This window comes from Pipra filicauda, unplaced genomic scaffold (assembly GCF_003945595.2).
Source record: "Pipra filicauda isolate LSUMZ 115617 unplaced genomic scaffold, ASM394559v2 scaffold15_size4787011_pilon, whole genome shotgun sequence".
Lineage (NCBI taxonomy): Eukaryota > Metazoa > Chordata > Aves > Passeriformes > Pipridae > Pipra > Pipra filicauda.
Genome location: NW_024104096.1, coordinates 14,652 through 33,501, shown reverse-complemented (window position 1 = coordinate 33,501; position 18,850 = coordinate 14,652). Strand labels below are relative to the sequence as shown.

Genomic DNA, 18,850 nt, shown 5'->3' with positions numbered 1-18,850 from the left:
GCATACATCATATTGTTACAGTATAATTTCTCGAGCTGGTTTTTTATAACCGTGGAAATTACATAATTCATATAGTGGGGAATCTGTTAAAGAGCAACTGCTTTACTCTCTGATGCTGAGAAGCATCTTTACATTATATGATTATTTAATAAGGTGTGACCTCCAACTCTCTATTTTTACCAGTAATCTGGCAGAATCAGATAGATAGTTACAGACAGAGATGGCAAAGGAAACAACCACTGTAAGTATGAAATTGTGCAGAAGTTGTAGCTTAATATGTATTAATCATACTCAGAATTGTGGATTTTTAATGTTAATTCTTTTTTTCAGGCTTTTGCTGCAAAACAAAACTTCTGAGTCACGCAGCTATTAATAAGCAGAAAGTACCTTAATTGCAGTTTCTCGTATATTGAAATTTTAATTCATTGTTTGTTATACTATTTATTGTTATCTCATGCATTCCTAAATATATGTTTTCAATATCCTGACAACTGAATCAGGCAATTTTCAAGTGATTGACACACCCACACTGTGAGATGATTTATTCTTGGCATCTCCCCCTATCTACAGAGCAGGTCCATGGAGAGAGCACTGCTTCTTGTTCTCATTTACATTTGTACCACTGTAATTTTTATTTTTTTCACGGTGGGGGGTCCATATGAGAGAGAAAGAAGTGGTAAGTGATAACATTGTATTTATTACATATTTTGGTTATATTTTAGACAGAAGGATTTTAATGATTTTTACTGGCCATTTGTTGGCCATCCAGACTCTAATTTTACACTTTTACAGTAAACCCAAAGGTTATTTCTTCATTAAAAAAAGAACACAGGACATGGAAATGGCTTCACTTAACAGTGAAACACAGCCAGTCTGGGTCCAGAAAGTAGTAATGGAAAAATAGGGTTTTTTGGAGGCTTTGGATCAAACTGACAAATAAACTTTAATTTAGAAAAGTAGGATGTAGTTAGTCAAACTGGAATATAGCCAGGATGTTGTTCCTACTGTTGTCGACATTCTCATTCTATTTTATAATGACCACAAAGGATCACTGCCTGCATTTTACATCTTCTCTAAAGCTGTAGTCATTTCAAAGGTACAATATCAAATCAAATTTAAACTACAACTTAAGTGCAACCATGAGCAAAACTCATGTCTTGGGACATATTTTATTTCAGTAAAAACACGGCATTCTGAACCCAAATCTGTGGAAATGCTCATAGCCCAGGCAGGAGGCCCTCGTGTCAGTGGACAAAAAAATAATTAAAAACCAAAGTGGCAAAACTGGTGATATAATTTTTACTCAGTTAGCAAAGCTGAGAAAAATGACAAAAAGCATCATAAAATGCTATGATATTTTTGTCTTTACTATTCAAATGTTAGGGGAAAACCTGGAAACATAACTTAGAAAATACAACACAGTTTTGATAGAGAAGTATCCCAGTTAATTTTAGTGTCCTTTCCAACTGCTAATGTCAATTCAAAAATTATTTAGAATGCATAAAAAATAGAACACACCAGGTGTGTTCTAACATGTAATGTTAGTGCAATATGCTCTATGGATTAGACCTATGCACTTTTTCCAATTAAAGTCACTGTCACTGTTTCTATCTGAAGGAGGCCCGTAGCAGTTGGTCGTGAAAGTCCATGTTGAGCTCTCTAAAAAGAATGTCTCATGCACATGTGCAATGGTTGTCATGTTAAAAATCTGTGAATTTTGGAATGAAACAACCATACTTCCCTTCCAGAGCCATGATCTCCACTAGCACACATATGTGGTTTCCTAGTGATGGTCTTCTGGGTATGCTGGAATACAGTAAAGCTGAAAAGCTGCTTAGACCCAGAACTGCACTTCTTTAACTTCCTTTAACATAATATAAATTAAAGAAATTACTGGTATAGCTAACTTTAATAGCTACATAAAGAATGTAGCTATGTAGAATCCTACCATTTTTAATAAATTGCCTGTGATATTAGTAATGGGGTACTAGTGTGGTGAGCCACATATTTTTCACTCACTTGGAAAAAAAAAAAGTATCAATACAGCAATGGCTGTAAAATGTGAAACAAGCAATTCCTACTCATTCATTTGGAGTATTAATTCATGCTTCTTGTGGACAAACAGAATCTTGTTATTCATTGAATGCTGAGTTCTAACCAAACAAATATATTTAATTATGGTATTCTTTCCACGGTTCTGCAAACTGCAGAACTTTGATCTTCAATATAGCAACACATACGGCAGAGAGGTGAATTTTACTGCTGCCAGGATAAAAGCCCCATAATAGCAGAGGTCAGTGGGTGGGCAAGAGACACTACTTCCTTTCCAAATACTGTTCAGAAGTCCATTAGTGTTAACCACTTGAATGCCATTTCATACATTAAGCAACCTCAAATTTCTAGGTGAAGTAAAAAGAAATACATTTGATGGAAAAATCAAATTACTTGCTGGGAAAACATCTTTTCAGAGAAATAATGGTGTCAGGTCTTGGGTACCTTGGTGTACAAAGGTATTTTTTCTAACCCTTCATCTGGCCATTTGAGCTAATGACTTAGAGGTAAGCTGAGAGTAGCAGGACTGATGCCCTCTAGTACCTAACCTCTACCTTTCACGTATCCAGCAGTTCCTGCCTACCCATACGTACAGCTACAAACGCATGGCCTCCAATAATGAAAGAAAAGCTACTTTCCACTGCTGAACACAAAAAAATAAAAACAGTGTCAGATATCTGCCTAAATGTTCACCTTTTCAGTTAGGAACTTTTCTTTTATACTATCCAGAAGTTGGGCCCAAGGTCTAGTAGTGCTCTTATACAAAATATATAGAGATGTCTTAGCAAGACATCAATCCCTATTGTATCCATCAGAGGAGACTGCTTTTTTTCTCTTCTGTGTAGGCTTTGTTTTCCCTATACCTGTTGATTCAGGCTGACCAAAGCCAATATTCACATCTTCCAGAACTGCAGGGTTTCGGCACTGCTGCAGCTAAGAGCAAGTCCCATACCCTTACAATTTTACTGTACTCAGTGCAGTCAAAAACCACCTTCACTCAAAGATCTAATTCTAAAGCAACTGCTCTAACTTTTGTCTTGTTTCACTTAATGGTTTGAACATTATGTGATAGATGAGACCAGGACTGCCCTAGCAAAGTGTTTTGATGATCCCTTAAAATAAGTCTCTTGTAAGAATTGCACTGAAAAAACTTTTACTTCTGTAGAATTCATATGTTATAAGAAGAGTTAGACTAACAGAGTGTGATCAGAGTCAAATCCAGTGTTTTTATCTAACCCAGCAAATCCTAGGAAACAATCAATCTGTGTTTTCATAGCATGAAGTTTTCATATTTTAAAGGAAAGTTTGACAAACTTGCTGTTCATCCCAATTTCTTCTTTTTCATAGATTAGGGGTGAGGAAGAAAACTCTTAGAGAGAAGTCTCTTCCAAATTAGCTAAATGGGAACAGCTATGCTACAGTACAGCCAGGGAGAATTCCACAGGGACCCAAATCCCCATGTGAGTAGAGTCCAAGCAATGATCTACTTATGTGCAAATCCAGCCCTGGCATAGGTCTGGGTTTTGCCCAAAGATGAGCCAATCCCAAGGTCACAGCTGGAAATTGTGTGTGGTCTGTATGCAGCAGAACTGCAGGGTGAAGCATGCAGATTTTGGCCCATCTGCACCATGAATGCCAGAAACGGGAAACAAATTTTTAAAAGTGTGTCCTAGCAGAGTACAAATGGCTTTTTCCAACTATAGTCATAGTCATAAGACATCTCTGTTTTGCTCCCTGGTGGAGAGCACTTCTTCACTTCTTCACACAAACTTCTCCCGATCGATAGAGTGACAGCCCTAGCGTTAGTGTGTGTGATGATCATACAGCTGTCCCTTCAGTAGACGTTAATGCTACATCCAGAACAATGTGAGAGGTTAATATTTGCTAATCTAACAGACTATTTCTTTCCTGAAGGGATGAAGGGATGTGAGCTTCACTTAAGCTTTTTAAATTTGGTCTGTGATGGATTCTGCCTGTTTTATTGCAAATGGGAGAGATAGGGGTGGAAATCTGTCTCCACTTCTGACTCAGACTTTCTAAGCCCAGAATATTGTTATTATTATTTATCAAGAGCATAACTTTCCTTAGTGCCTAGCAAAGGAGCAGAAAGATTCCCCTGTGTAACCTGAAAAGGATTGGCAAGGAGAAAGGGGCAGAGGGGATGAGAGCATTTGCTTCCGAGCAAGACAAGCCCTGCCCTCAGAGCCAAGCCTCCCTGGAGCTTGACTGAGCAGGAAAAATGTGAACAGTTGCATTTTGTATCTTTGCTCTCAAAGTCACTTGACAGTGAAAAACCACCGGGAGTGGGAACGCCAGGCACAGAGGGTCTGTGTTACGCCCGAAGAGTGTATCCTCTCTCCTTAGCTGGGGGTTACCTGCTCCTGATAGCAGAGACTCTTGTTTGTCCTGGTGACATATGGAAGATTCCTTCCTTAAGTTCCTCTCTTGGCTTCTGGTGGCCCTCTTCAATCTTCTCTTTGAGGCTCTGGACATGTTCATCCAGGTTTTTTTTCCACAGATAAGACATGGACTCATAATGGGACAGTGACAGTGTCTTCATAAATCCTGATTTTACTAACTAATGCAGCCATCTTGTCCTCTCCTTCCCTCCTTTGCAACGTTGCTAAGTAGTGGGAATACATTTCTGATGAGTGGTGGTAGAAGCCCCCGGTGGTAGAAGTCCTGTAGAGTGAGAGAAGGAGACCCTTGATCTCTCTAGTGAAGTCTGAGTAGTCTTTTACTGGGCTCAGGGTAGGTGGGGATGCCTCTGGTACCTCCCCTTGATCAGGAAGTCCTTCACTGGATGATTGATACTGGATCACAGGGACATTTCAAGAGTCTTTGACACCTTCTGAGCACAGGTGGACCCATTATGGCCATGAGCAGAGATTAATATCTTCAGGCCATGTTACAGCACCAAGGCCTTTGACGGGAAGTTTGCAGCATTCCCCAGGTTACCAGTGCTTTCCAGGCTGCTGTGCCTGGATGCAGCCACCCTTTTGTTACTGCAGGCTAACCCACGCTGTAAGGTTTCCCCAGACAAAGTAGGGATTTCTAGGGATTCCCAGGAGTGAACACTAGAGTGAAATTTTTATACTACTATTAAAGTTCCTTCAAAAACTATGTTAAGTACAGAAAGGAAAGTTAGACTCAACACACTGTAGAGGGATCTCATGCAAGTAAACACAGGAACATTGATCAGGCAGGACAAGGCATATTTTCTGGCGGGATATCAAAGAAATCATGCTGTGACCCAAGTCATGGTATTTGGATTACACTTGAAAATACAGAAAAATTAAAATAGAAAGTAGCAGGCTAACATCCTTCCGGGGTGGGGGGGGGGGGGCTATAAATTCAGAATTCCCCAGGTTTGCAATGCAGTGGACCTGTGCTATCCAGTACAATAAATTTACTATTCCTTTGAAAGTAGCTATTGAGCTACTCTCATCACAAGGTAGGTACAGAGGTGAAACAAACACTTCTCTACCCTCCATGATATCTGAAAGTGCTGTTTTTGCATGGTACAGCACAGTTTTATGCAAGCCTAAGCTGGAATGACATTAGCATATAACAATATTAATTTTTACCATAGCACTAATTATATCTAAAGTTTAACTTGTGAAGACTACATCAATACAATATTTAGTGCTGCATTGTGGAAACAAACAGATGAGTACAGCTGACCTGTTGGTAAAGCGGGTCTGAAAAGAACAAAGCTGTGGTCAGAATAACAGCAGCAGACCTCATTCTCTCCCCTCACCCTTCCACAACCTGCACTGAAAAGGGTACCATTTTTCCATTACAACCCGGCACTTCAAGGCCTGATCAGATTATCCTGAAAGCATGCAAATTAATTGATCTGGGAAAGTCCAGTCCCATTCACCTTCCCACCCCCAGCCCCCCCGCACACTGGACCAGCAGCTTCAGGACCTGACATAACTGCATTTCTTCTCAGTAGCCCAGATGGATTGACAATTGATCAGCCTGACGATTTTGAGAAAGAATGAACTGTGAGTTTTATGCAATCCTCCTGTAATTCCGATCCCTACTGTTGAGCATGAACAAAACATTTCTCTGTGACCATCGAATGCCCACTGTTCACATCCAGCTGCTGGTTGAAATTGCTCTTGAGACTAAGCAACTCCTCCCAGGACACTGCAACCTTTTTATAAAAGGGAAGTGGGGAAAGAAGAGAAGATGGACTCACTTTTAGAATTAGTGGTTTTACAGCACAAGGAAAAAAACTTCTTTATGGCTTTCCTGGGACTTCAGGATTTTGTGTTTCTATTTTTACAAGAATGGGCTGATTTGTCTTAGGCTATTACTGTCTATTACTGCTGGAAGTCCTGCAGAAAGGTGGGAAGCAGAGAATTCTGGCAATCTGCCTAAAGAGAAATCAATGAAACAAATTAATCCTTCACAGGCTGCAATGACACAGTAATCCATCACTCAGAGCTGCTTTTATACACCAAATCAGAGAGCAGAGGAAAGAGCCCTGGGGGACATCACAGACAACAACTTACAGCAACACTGGGAAAATATTAAGGAATCAGTTTATTTAAAGAGGATAGTTTTCAGTTGATTGCCTATTTAGTTTTATAGAGATTTTTCTTCATGCTATGTGAAGCTCTGGGTGGATGGCTCTATCTGCTGAGCATTAGCTCCCCAGAACTGCCTCCCCCCCCCCCCTCCCCCCCGTGGACTTCCAGTAGTGTGGGGGGTGGAAATGTTCTTTTTACCCTTGATGGGCGAGTGGCTGAGATACTGACTTCTGACGGGGAGGGGCTCCGAAGCCCCACGCAGGCTTTGCAGGATCGGGCACCAGCCACATTGATCCTGACCCCCCTTTTCAGCTCCACGGAATGGACGTGGGGCTGAGGCGGGGAGGAAGTGGGGAGAAGGGGGAGTCACTGTCCTCAACAGCGATTTTTCCTGGTTGTGGTGGTAGAGGGGCTGGCAGAATTGGACCTGCTTTCCCCCTCCGTCCTCACACCCCTCTGTGAATCACTTTTTAGAGAAACCCACGCGAGGCGAGGGACAGGGATTTAATACCATCGACTGGGACTTAAAAATCACGTGGTGGTACCCAGAGGTATACCCTCGAGGGAGGGTGCTTGCCGGGAGCGACGCCGCTGCCGGACACTGGCCCCCGTTAACAAAAAATAAAACAAAACAAAACAAAGCAAAGCAAAACAAACAAACAAAAAAACCCACACACACCAAAAACGTGACGTGTCTGCGGTGCCTAAGCGGGTCCAGCCTCCGCACCCTTGCTGGTTTGTCCCTCCCCGCCTGGACGTCACCGGCTTCTCGGGAGCGGGACAGAACCGGGAGCATCACCCATCCCCCGAGACTACTCTCCGAAAGCGGTGGGGGACAGACAGGAATTCGGCAACACGCCGAAAAACAGCGTGAAAACCGTGAAGTGGGTAAACTGCCGTGGTGCTATGAGGAGACGCTTTTTTTACTTTATTTATTTACTCTTCCCACCCTAAGGGCAAAGGAATATTTTTGATAGCCCGCTTGCATGACACTTGCGAGTCATGTTTTATTTTTTAAGAGGTGGATAACGTAAGGATCTGGTGGTGATGCTGGGGTCGGGAGAACTATGCTGATTGGGGAGCCTAATTGCTTCAAGAAGACATGCCGCTAAAAATGGAGAGGACCGCTGATGGAGTCGGTCTGTTCCTAATAAAATGAAGAGGCACTGAATTAAATTCTCAAGAAAGGGACTATAAAAGTTGCCACAGTGTAACTAAATTACTTCACCTAACTATTACCCCTCAGATGACATCTTGAAAGAAGGCAGACTGAATACAGCTTCCATATTCATAAATTGGCTGCGCTTAGGCCAGTAAATCTGGACTGATTTAAAAGGGCTTTTTCATCCTCCGAATCAAATGAAATAATTGTTAATTAGATGTATTCTGTTGAAAATGTCGCTATTCCCTGCATCACCTGTTCACATATTTAGTGAACTTCTTAACATCTGGTCCATCAGATTTTTCTCTTCTTTTCTTTTTTTTCGGTGTCAGGCTGAAAGGTGTTTTTCCTCTTGTGACTCTTCGGGGCCAATATCATTCATTCTGCTCCTTGGAATGCCTTCCCTGGAGATTTTTAGAGGTTATCAATGTCCCTGGCGGGTCCGAGTGAAGAGGGAGCCTCACGAACCTGCCCTCACGGGGAAAAACCTGTCAGGGATCCCCACTGGAATGGCAAGGGTTCCCAAACAGCCCAAGCGGGTTTCGGGGTGCTGATCGCCTTCAACATGTCACCGGGGTCCTCTTGCTCGGGACACCACCGACAAGGGCGTAAGTTTGAGGAGAGAGGCGAGGAGGAAGGAAAAGAAAATAAAGAAACTTCCCTCTGACAGCTCGAGATGTTGGCAAACAAAAGAAAAGTCGCAGTTCCAGCAACTCGGGCTCTCCACCTCGTAGTGAGAGCATATGGAGACGCATTTCTCTCAGGTCAAGGGGTTTATCAGAGGTTTGCTTTCTGCCTGCTCGGAGGACATGCAGGGTCGCGACTTCTCTATCCTCCCTTGCTAGCACCCGGCGCGACCCAGCCCTAGGTTCTCGGCTCTTCGTAGTCCGCAACAAAGCCCACGCGTGATGAGAAGGACACAAGCGGTGTGCCACAGCTTGCGAATGGGACAGGACGTTATCCCAGCGCGGGATACGGTGGTGCGTGGTGCCTAATAGGTTCTGCAGAGGACTGCGGGAGCAGCGCGGAGATACGTTGGATCAACCGTCCCTTTCCTGGGCTGGCAGGAGAAACCAGGTGCGTCCTGCTTAAGTAAGTATAGCCTAATAGAAGGTGTGTTTTTGCCAAGCGTTTTGCATTTAAACCTGTGACCTCTTCAGATTGCCCTCTGCCACATTTTGTGCCAGTTAAGCCCGTCTTCATCCTACTTAGACAGAGTCAGTTGTCTGCTTCATGTGTCTCTCTACCGGAATTGGCTCCAAATAAACGGATCACGAATGTAAAACTATCCCCCCAAGACATATAACTAAAAATTGTCAAAGAGACTTTGGTCCACTATCCATGTCTTGTGCCAGTCGCTCATCATGGTCCCTTGTGGTGTGTCATACGTCATCATGACTGATCCGTGACACAGTTTAGTGCTATTTGGGGACTCTCCGGCATCCTGACTCCACCCTACACCTTTGTAGCTCTCTGCAAATGCATCCCTTACAAACTCTCCAAAGGATCACTGCACAGCCCAAGTTAAAAGCCACCATCCCAGATGTTTTCTGGCCAAATGCACACTGCTCGGAGTTTCTAAGCATTTTCCTGTTTCGGGGTCGTTTTGCCTGTCCTCTCCACCTCGTTTTTGACTCGGGTCCTTCAGCCCGGTGGCTAACCTCACCCTCCCTCCCCTTCCAACCTCGGGCTGAAGGGCAGTCCCCGCTCATTTCAGGGGTCTCTTCTTCCTGCCGTAGGCTAGGCGCTCCAGACATTAAACCGAAAAAGATACCTGTCCTTGCATGAGCTACCTATTCCACGCGTGGGCGAATAGCGGAATCTCTATGCTTAGTACAGGCAGTAGAGGTCAGCGGGCGACCAGAGAGGGGCAGGAAGGAAGAGTAGGTGAGGACGCCAACTGCCCCTCTATCCACCTCCGTGGGTAGTTACTGTGGGGGGACCCCCAGCCTGTGAGGATGTTCATGGCGGCGTCTGGGGGTCACCGTCCGACCCGGGTCCGGAGCATTCTCAGGGGTCTCGCTGCGAGGCTACTGAAAGGATGCAGACAATAGCAGCTGCAACACCTGCGATCTATCATGGCGATGAAATATGTACAGTAGTACGGAGTAATTGCTCTTACCGCTTCCAGAGGGAGCTCAAAGCTGGAAAATCAAGATTAGAGTCTTCCAAACTGTAAACAATTTCCACAGGATATATCCATAGCACACGCAGATCGACAGGGAGACAGAGAGAGAATTCCTCGTTTGTCTCAGAAGGGACTTTAAGATTCATTTAGCCTCATGCGAATAGGGATAAAGACTCGGTCTTTATGTGCTTAGCCACATCACGGGGCTGAAAAACTTTTACCTGTGCGCGGTGGGGAGAAACACAAGGGCGGTACAAGGTCAGCGGGGATCCTGGGTGATGTATGACAGAGTAATTAAGATGTACACCGGAGTAATTAATTTACTGCAGTCCACAGGGTTGTTTAGCGAGTACATAAACTCCATTTGGAAATAGTGACCTGCTTATGCACGTCCATGCAAAGATATCACGCGTGTTGTGCATTTACGGTGTACGGCTGCATATGAGTGCTGGTGTCCCGCCTGTGTACAGAGTTTCGAGGTGTGGGCTCATGTGATACGCCCCAGTGTCAGGTTGTCGGGTGGGATGTGGGTATACACATTCACCGCCACGCACGCACCTTGCTCTGCAAGCTCTGCAAGTTTTCCCTCCGTGTAACTTCACGCACGTCTGTGTCACATGTTTTATTAAACGCAGATAATCCCACTCGGCGGTTCACAGTTCACCAGCGGCTGACACTGAAAATTTAATGCTGACTTGGAAGTGCAGCACTCAAGTTACGAGGTGAGAAGAGCGCGCAAGAGTGGCTGGGATTTGGGTCTGGGCTGCTCTGATCTAGATCAGTGCTCAAGAGGTCAAAACCCGTCCTTGCCTTCACCCTCATCATCCTCTCCCTCATACTCCTCACCCTCATCCTCCAGTCAGTGTCGTGCCCCCCCTGTGCTGCCCCCTCACCTGCTCAGCCTGTACCTCAGCTCACACGCACACATGTTCACTCACACAAGTGATACCTGCCTCCTGCTCCTGCCAGGAGCAACTTCCCCACTCATCACCTCTCCCCCCGCAGCCGGGGCGAACCGTTCCCGGCCCCCAGGACTCCCAGCAGTGTCAAAACCCGCATATAAATCACCGGGAATAAGCCGCAGGTTCGTTTCCTTTCGGGAAAATAAACAAGTAAAAATATATAAATGAACCCAGCTTCATTGCTCTTTTAACAGGGAAGACGGCACGTCTCCACTTGTAAAAGGCGGGGAGAAAGACGGTGCGTTACAGAGTCACCACCGCCCCCTGACAAGTGATTACGCCTCTATCAGCCCCTGCCGCAATCAACCGCACCTCGCGAGGATGCTGCTCGCACTCAAATTGGGCTGGAAACTAAGGGTCTCGGCGGGTGCCCAGGATGGAGAGTTCCCCTCGGGCGGCCCCGAAAGAGCCGCAAGTCCAGGGCCAGCCCCGGAAGCGGAGCGGAGCGGGGCCGGGCGGGAGGAGCGGCGCGGAGCGACGTGGAGCGGGTGCGCACCCGCGGAGCGTCCAGAGGCTGGGGGCACCGGGAAGCCGCTTCGGCCCAGGGATGCTCTCGTAGTGCGTGACGCCTTTGGGACTCCTACATGGGCTGCCAAAGCTTTTTCCTTTTTATGTCTTTTTTCCCCGAAATTCCTCTCCCCTCTCTCGTGTCTTGACCCACAGCACAGTCCAGCAAATAATTCTGTTTATATCCTTTACAACAGCAATTTTATGCCGTACAATGCGACACGTAGCAATGGATATGTATGGAGAGTTGCGAGGGAATATGAATGCGTACGGCAAAATGCCACCTTCCCTACCTGTCCATTTTCTTAGCTGGTTCGAACAAAAGGCGTCTCGGGTGCATTTTGTGGCACTGAATTAATTCCAAATATTTGGTACACAAACTTAGCGAGCCCAAAGGAGATTAATTCTTCAGAGTAATCCAATTAAAAGATTTCTAAACTAATCTTGGGGGGGGGGGGGGGGGGGGGGGGGGAATAGTGCAAGGCTAAAGAGGAAAATCGGGTTTATGATAGTGATTTATTGCACCAGTTTGATCTACAGAAAGAGGCTTTCCTCGTTTGGAGATGACCACCCTTCCCCCCTCTGTTCCCTTTACCCCACTGAGGTCTCAGATATATCCTAGCATATATCTTGTTGAATCTGTTTCTTTTATTTTATTCTAATTTTCTGGAAATACTACCATCCAGGCGCGAATCTCGCCCTTAATGCTGCAAGAAAAGGAGTTTGGTGGCTCACAAGTACCCTAGACCTTTTTAAAGGGCTAGTAGATTTATGGTCTCTTTTCCGACGCCCATCCAGAATAATTAGCACATATGTTCTAAATAGATGATAGTTTTGTGAGCAATAAAGCAATTATCCATCTCTAGAGCTGACACTTCCTCCAACTAAACTCCAACCAGCAGCTAATTGGAAAAGTCATTTCAGTTTCATTGTCTGCAATTAGTCCTGCTAAACTATTATACCCAAACTACCTGGTTTGAGGTTTATTTATTCATTTCTTATTTGCATTTACAAACGTTTACCAAGTCACGCTTAACTGTTCCAGGAGAAGGGCGTCTCTAGGGGTTGTTGGGGAGGTTTGAGGGCTTAGGTGGGGAGGGGTTGTTGAGGGGTTTTTTTATGCCTTTGCAACCAGGAGAGTCACTCTCCCATCTTGGCGGTGCTGGAGGGCTCAGCCGTGCCACAAACATGTGTCCACTCTGCTGATTGGGGGAGATAAAACTATATTTTCCCTACTAGTGTAACCAAGGAAGCAGCGAGAGCGGTGGGGAGGAAGGAGAAGGGTAAAGTTCCTAAAAAAAAAAAAAAAAAAAAACAAAAAACAAAAAAAAAACAAAAACCAAAAAAAACCCCAAAACCAAAAAAATCCCACACCACCACCAAATAATTCACCTCCCACTTGAACTCTGAATTTAGGGACAGCCTGGATGACCACCCCGCAACCCACTTCGCAGGTCCTTCTGTGCCAGAGAAACCCGTATGTCTGTGTGTCTGTGTGTGTGTATGTGTTCCCAGCCCTGCCTGTGGACACGGTGTCCCCCTGCCCTTCCCCATGGAATTTGAGGGCAGGGAAAGGAAGGTCTGTGGGTCGGGCGAGCCTTTTTCTGTCCACCTCGCACGACTGCCGCCTCCTCGAGGGTGGAAAAATTAAACAAGATGATGGAGGCTGAGGACTTGTGCACAGTGAGTGGAAAAAATGTGTTAAACATCAGTTTGACACCCCGTCGGAGCTTCAAAATATACACCGGCTGGATTTCTTCTACTTAATTTAATCCTTATTGGACTGAGTTTCTTCTCGCCATCTATTTACCAGAAGTCCCAGCAAAACGTACCTCGGGAGAGAAGGAGGGGGGTGTGACACACAGTGGTGGGGGGAGGACTGTTTAGTCCATCATTTGAACCTCCAGATTAAAGCAGGTATTTAACAGGGAGGCACTCCAAGGAGTTGGAAGTAAGTCTCTTGAGTCAAGACTTCTGCCCAGGACTGGAGCTGCTCCTAGAGTGGAAGAGATTTGTGTGTTGGGATGGGAACTTGTAGCCTTAGCAACAAAGTAGTCACTTGAAGGAATTTACAGCAAAAGCATCCCAGACTGAGAAAGAAACGCCGATTTCTGAGCTGTTAGGAAGGAAGAGATAGTGCCCTGAATTGAGCCTCTAGAACAAAGTTTTTTCTGTTTACCAGGGGCCTCAATTTTGTCCACTTCTTGTTAAAAAACAAACAAACAAACAAACAAACAAACAACAACAAGAAGAAAATAATAGCTTTGACAAGATGATTCCCAGAAAACCGCGGACACCTCCGTCGGTGCCTGCGCACCGACCAGGCTCAGGCAGCAGGCAAAGTGGAGTCGGTTGCCCACCGAAGAACGGCAGTTCCCTCCAAAATCTAATCTTTCTGGGGGCCGGGACTGTCTCCCAGTCCAGGCACCCCCAATAAGTGCAAATTACCAAAATCTAGAGGTCTAAGAGTGAGAGGGAAAATTATGTCGGGCCAACTCTCCGCGCTACGACTCCAAGCATCAACTCTCGAGAAAGGTCCCCACCGCCCGGGCACTGAGAAGGAGTCTCAGGGCTGCTGGTTGTTCCCCACCCCAGACCACCCGGCCCCATGCAGGGAGTATTTTGGCGCGGCAGAATGGGAAGGGCGGGACACGCCTGTGTCTCCGCAGTCACTCAGGGCTCGGGTTGCAGGGGGTCACCCACGCGGGTCCTTGTTGCGCGCATCCAAGGGTACGCACCTCTGTGGCCAGGCAGCCCCGCGCAAAAGCATTTTCATAGCTGCCAGAGCACACACACATGGTTGTTTTTTGCCTTTTTTTTTTTCTTCCGTTACGAGCGATTTGGTAATGTCTATTCAAAGTTGCTGATCCAGAGACAAAATAGGAGTAGATAAAAGGAGATTTCAAGCGACCTCCTCGTCCCTTTCACACCAACCTGAGCCCCAGAATAGCCAAGGATCAACTCGGACAAAAGCCCTTTCCTTTTCCCTTTCAGCTTCAGAAGATTCAGTGGAAGGAGCTGACAATAAAACATATAGCTCTAGACCCATTTGATAGGATCAGGCAATTTTGTATACCTTCTAACGACACTGTTGGATATGCCTGGGCTTCAGCCCTAGAAACGTGTGAATAATTATTTTAAAAAATCCTTGGTGTGGTAAAATAGATAGCAGTCATTTACAGCTTTTGTGTTGGGCTGGAGCGATTTACTGTGTTTATTCTGTTGCGTTTAAACTTTATCTAAAGCGCACCCCCGTCCTCCCCACGCAGACAGAATTACGCTATAATAAACATATCTTGCTCCTGACAGTTTCAATGGAAATGCTGAGGTTTACTACTCAGATCAACTTCTGATGAATAAATACAGTTGTAGAGCTGCTGCGTTTTCCCCAGCAAACATACTTTTGTACCTTTTTATCTCGGCTGCAGAGGAGAAAGTGACGTTAAATACTTAAACATCTTGGAGCCGGTCTCTGGTCTATGAAAAGTCCAGCTCAAATCTACTCCTGACGGACTAATCCCCGCAGTAAAATAAATGTGATCTCTGACAGGTAAGTATTAAGGAAATTTTTATATACTGTCATTGACAGTGTTGTCAGGACAATCTCACAACTTACAAACTCGTTTCCAAACGTCAGCTCTTCATCAAAATCTCCAGTCGAATTCGGAATCATAAAACCCATCAAATTCATTCCTAACAGAAGCCGAAAGTTTAAAATACAGTCAGAGTTGTTTCAATGCAAAGCTTCGTGTTAGTGCGTTTTGCACAATTTTCTTTCACTTGGCTTCGGTGCTCAAACCACCGCAGATTTTTTTTTTTTTTTTTTTTTTTTTTTTTTTTTTTTTTTTTTTGTGTCGAATGTAAATATTTGATCCTGGATTCACCAGTGTGTTGAAAATTATTCCCAGATTTGCCTTATACAGGAAGGTTTAATTTGCATCAAAAGGTCATTAATTTCTGTTCCTGGAGCTCTACTTGGGAATTGCTATGTTCCTTTGTGCTTTTAGACAAGTGGCCTTTGCTTTGGGTGCTTTCTTTCCCCTCCCCAAGCAGACATGGTTATTTTGTTGTGTGGTTTGTTGGTTAGGTTTGGGGGTTTTTTAGTTTTGTTTTTGGTTTGGTTTGGTTTTTATTTCCAGGCACAGATCTAATTTTTTTTCCTTTATTCATTTTCTTTTTTTTTTTCGTATTAGAAAAGAAGGCAGACTGTCGGGTGCTCAGGCGTTTCTGTTTGGAGGGATGGCGACCTCCTGCTTTCTGGTTGGCACCGGAGCATGGTACTTTTGAGTGCTAACAAATGACAAACACGGATCGGCGCGGCCCCGCTGCCGGGAAGGGTGCGGGGATGGCAGATTGCCTTCTCGAAGGCGGGGAAGGGGGAGCTGGGGGGGGCCGCTGTCACACCGCTTTTTTGCAAATCCCATCTAAAATAATTCCAGGGAAGCAGGAGGGGAAGGGGAGTCGCACCTCTGGGTTAAGCACACGCGGAGGGCGAGGAGCAGCAGACGCACAGCGGTGGGGTGAGACACACGATACCCTTCTCGTGGGTCGTGGGTCGTGAGACCCGCTGCGATGTGCAGCTGCTTCGGAAAGCGCGGGGATGTCGGCTGTGACCCCGGGATGATGTTTCGCAGTGGAGGCAGGGGGAAGGAGTATGCTTCAAAGAGAGGTTTTGGGGGTTTTTTAAATAGATAAATAAAGCAGGTTATGCACGATGGGGTGGCTCAAGTATGTGCGGGATCGGGTTGGAGAGCTGAGCAGGGAAAGATGGAGGGCCTCTTTCCTATGGCCAGCTGCCTTCCTTGGGATGTACTGAAATGGCCTGGCTGATGGGTTTGGGTGACAGTGACAGGGATACCTGGAGGGGAGGGAGAGATACCCACCCAGGAAGCCAGGGGCAGGGTGGACCTACCCTGGCATTGGGTTTCCTTTGAAAAGCAGCAGGTTGGCACAAAGCGGCCCAGTGTGCATGTCCCGCAGGACCTACTGGTAGGTGCTACAGGAGGCAGCGAGTGAGCAGCACAACACCCCCAGAAGGAGCCAGTCCGACTTCTTCTTGTCTGCTCAGAATGATGCCACTCACCCCAGACTACCTGTTCAGGGTAGAGGGTGACCCTCCCCCCTTGAAAAGCACCATTTTCCACACACACATCGTGTGTTGCACTGCTCCAGAAACTTGGTTTATCCTTCAGGTCTGGCGGGGGGGAGGTGGTAAAAGTGAGGAAAAAAGAAAGGGGAAAAAAAAGGCGAAAGGAAAAAAAGGCCTGGGAGGAAAGGCCCTAGCATCACTGATGGGAAATGAGGCCTGGCTGGGCACCACAGCTTATGGAGGCCTGGCACAGCACTGCTGTGCCCAACCCAGCTGTGAGACCCTGGGGGGCAGCAGAGCTGGGACACGTGATTAAGGCTGGGGTGGTCTCATTGTGACTGTTCACATCCCCTTTACAAAAGACCCGGCCTGGGAGAAGGGCCGCCCTGACGGCTTCAACCATGGGATACGCGGAGACTGCAGGGAGCCCCAGCGTGACCCTCTGGTTTTCCAGCATTCTGACTTGAAGATATCTACAGGTCAGAACTGGGAATGACTAAAAAGGCTAAGAATTGGGAACAACAAGGACAATTTTTTACACGTCAGAGCTGTTCACTGCACCCTGTGTAAGTCTGCACTTACTGTCCTCCATCTACCCCATTTCCTATGTGTGTGCATAAATATATACATATATATACACATGTATATAAGTACATCCGTATGTGTGTGAGTACATTTTTTAGTATATATGGTGCCTTGTGAAGCTTGACAGATGAAACAGGCACCTAATGTTTGTTTAGGAAAACACAGACTACGTATCTCAGCTCAAATTACATGCAGCCCGACCTCTCACAAAATAATAATAATACCATCAATTGGGGTTTATATTATACACTAACACACACCCGACCCACCCCATCCCCCCCCACCCCGCCTTCCTTCCCACCAGAAACAGCGTGTGAAAATTGTCACGACTAATCTCCAGAGGAACTTTTGCTTTCCGGAGGGGACAAGAGGACTGCAGAAAAGAGGGGAATCAGCTCTGTCCCGGGTTGGATTACACGAGAGAGGTGGGGGTGGAGAAGAGAGACACAGAAAGGGGGAAAAAAAAGAAAAAAAAATAGGGGGAAAAAAAAAAAAAAAAAAACCAACAAGGAAAAAACGCCAACAACAACCACCAAAACCAGCTCCTGAATCCTCTCAAAACTCTACCACCTTCAGATCCTAGCGCGGACCCTGACCTGGGGAAAGTAGTGTCTGGTGCTACAGGGAAAAATTAAGTCCCCAAGTCCCCAGCGCCGTCCCCCTTACGCATTCCAGATCTGCAGAAGTTAAAAAGGAATCAAAGCTCATTTCCCAATTAAATGTGAGTTGTGGCCATTTCTAAGTGTCCCAGTAATTTGTCGGGGAGAGGAAATGCCTCTCGTCGACTGAACTGTGCTTTAACCTAGTCAGCTGAGGCATGAGGCTAGTACTTTTACTGATGGATGCCCAGCGTCCCTGCTCCCCTCCCCAACAGGCTACTGCACAACCACAGGACGTCGCAGATGGGTTTTCCTCAGGACTCACACAAACTTCACCGGACCTTTACCCATCTGCTTTTTCTAAAACCCATTTTAAAAAATTGCTTTTCCTCCACACGGAACGAATGAAAACCACCAAGCGTTTCCAGTCAGGCGACGGGAGAAAATTCCTCCCCGCTGCACAACTCCAGCTGCCCAGACCAACGCAGTTTGAGCGTGTTTTGGGCCCCCCTCCGGATTACAGTTGCGCCCAGCCTGGCTGCGAAATATCTGATTGTTGTCCCTGTAATCTGTTGACACTATTACCCAGATAAACAGGCCTCAATCGATCTTTTCATTAGGTGATCAAATAACAGAGCAGGTGAAAGAGAAGACCGATAGAATGCTTGCACTTCCCCACCCCGGCGCCCTGTCTCTGCTGCTGAAGCTAGGATGTGGGGTCGGTGCCTGCCTTACCCGCGTGGGTCACCTCTGCGAGACACGTTCATTATCTGGCGAGGGGGGCAGTGGAAATACCCACACATGTTTCTATAGGGGGAAAGGGGAAGGGAAGGGAGGGGAGGGGGGAGAGAAAATCTCGGACAAAATGAGCACTATGTACCTCTCACTGCTCCCAAATAACGGGATGCCCAAATTGAACGAGGCCAGTGGGTGAGGCGGGGGGTAGCCTAGGGGTGGGGGAAGGTTGGGGAAGGTCTCCCCGCCAAGTGTCGCGGCCCCACACCCCTCCCTCCGCCCCGAAACCACGAGGAAGGAAGCGGCGACTTGCCTGGGGTGGCCCGGGGAGTCGGGGCCGTCGGCAGGGTGCCCGGTCCGGGAGGAGCCAGGCTGCGGCTGCTGGGTCCGTCCACCTTCTCTCAGGCTTTCTGCCTCTGTCTGTGTCTCTGTCTCTGTCTCTCTCTCTCTCTCTCTCCCCCCTCTCTCTCTCCGTGCCTTGCTCTGCCTC

At 46.4% G+C, this 18,850-nt stretch overlaps 1 protein-coding gene across 2 annotated transcripts; it reads left to right on the top strand.

Annotated features, from left to right (window-relative positions):
- Positions 1 to 212: 212 nt before the first annotated feature.
- LOC120322843 lies at positions 213 to 11,766 on the top strand. Of its 2 annotated transcripts, XM_039379178.1 has the most exons (4): positions 213 to 241; positions 8,601 to 8,847; positions 10,519 to 10,605; positions 11,040 to 11,766. In XM_039379178.1, the coding sequence occupies exons 3-4, from the start codon at positions 10,571 to 10,573 to the stop codon at positions 11,659 to 11,661; spliced, it is 657 nt and encodes a 218-aa protein (XP_039235112.1). In that variant the 5' UTR covers positions 213 to 241; positions 8,601 to 8,847; positions 10,519 to 10,570; the 3' UTR covers positions 11,662 to 11,766. The 2 variants fall into 2 exon arrangements, with proteins under 2 accessions (XP_039235112.1, XP_039235113.1); XM_039379179.1 differs by lacking the exon at positions 213 to 241 and having other exon boundaries at positions 8,808 to 8,832.
- Positions 11,767 to 18,850: the final 7,084 nt, after the last annotated feature.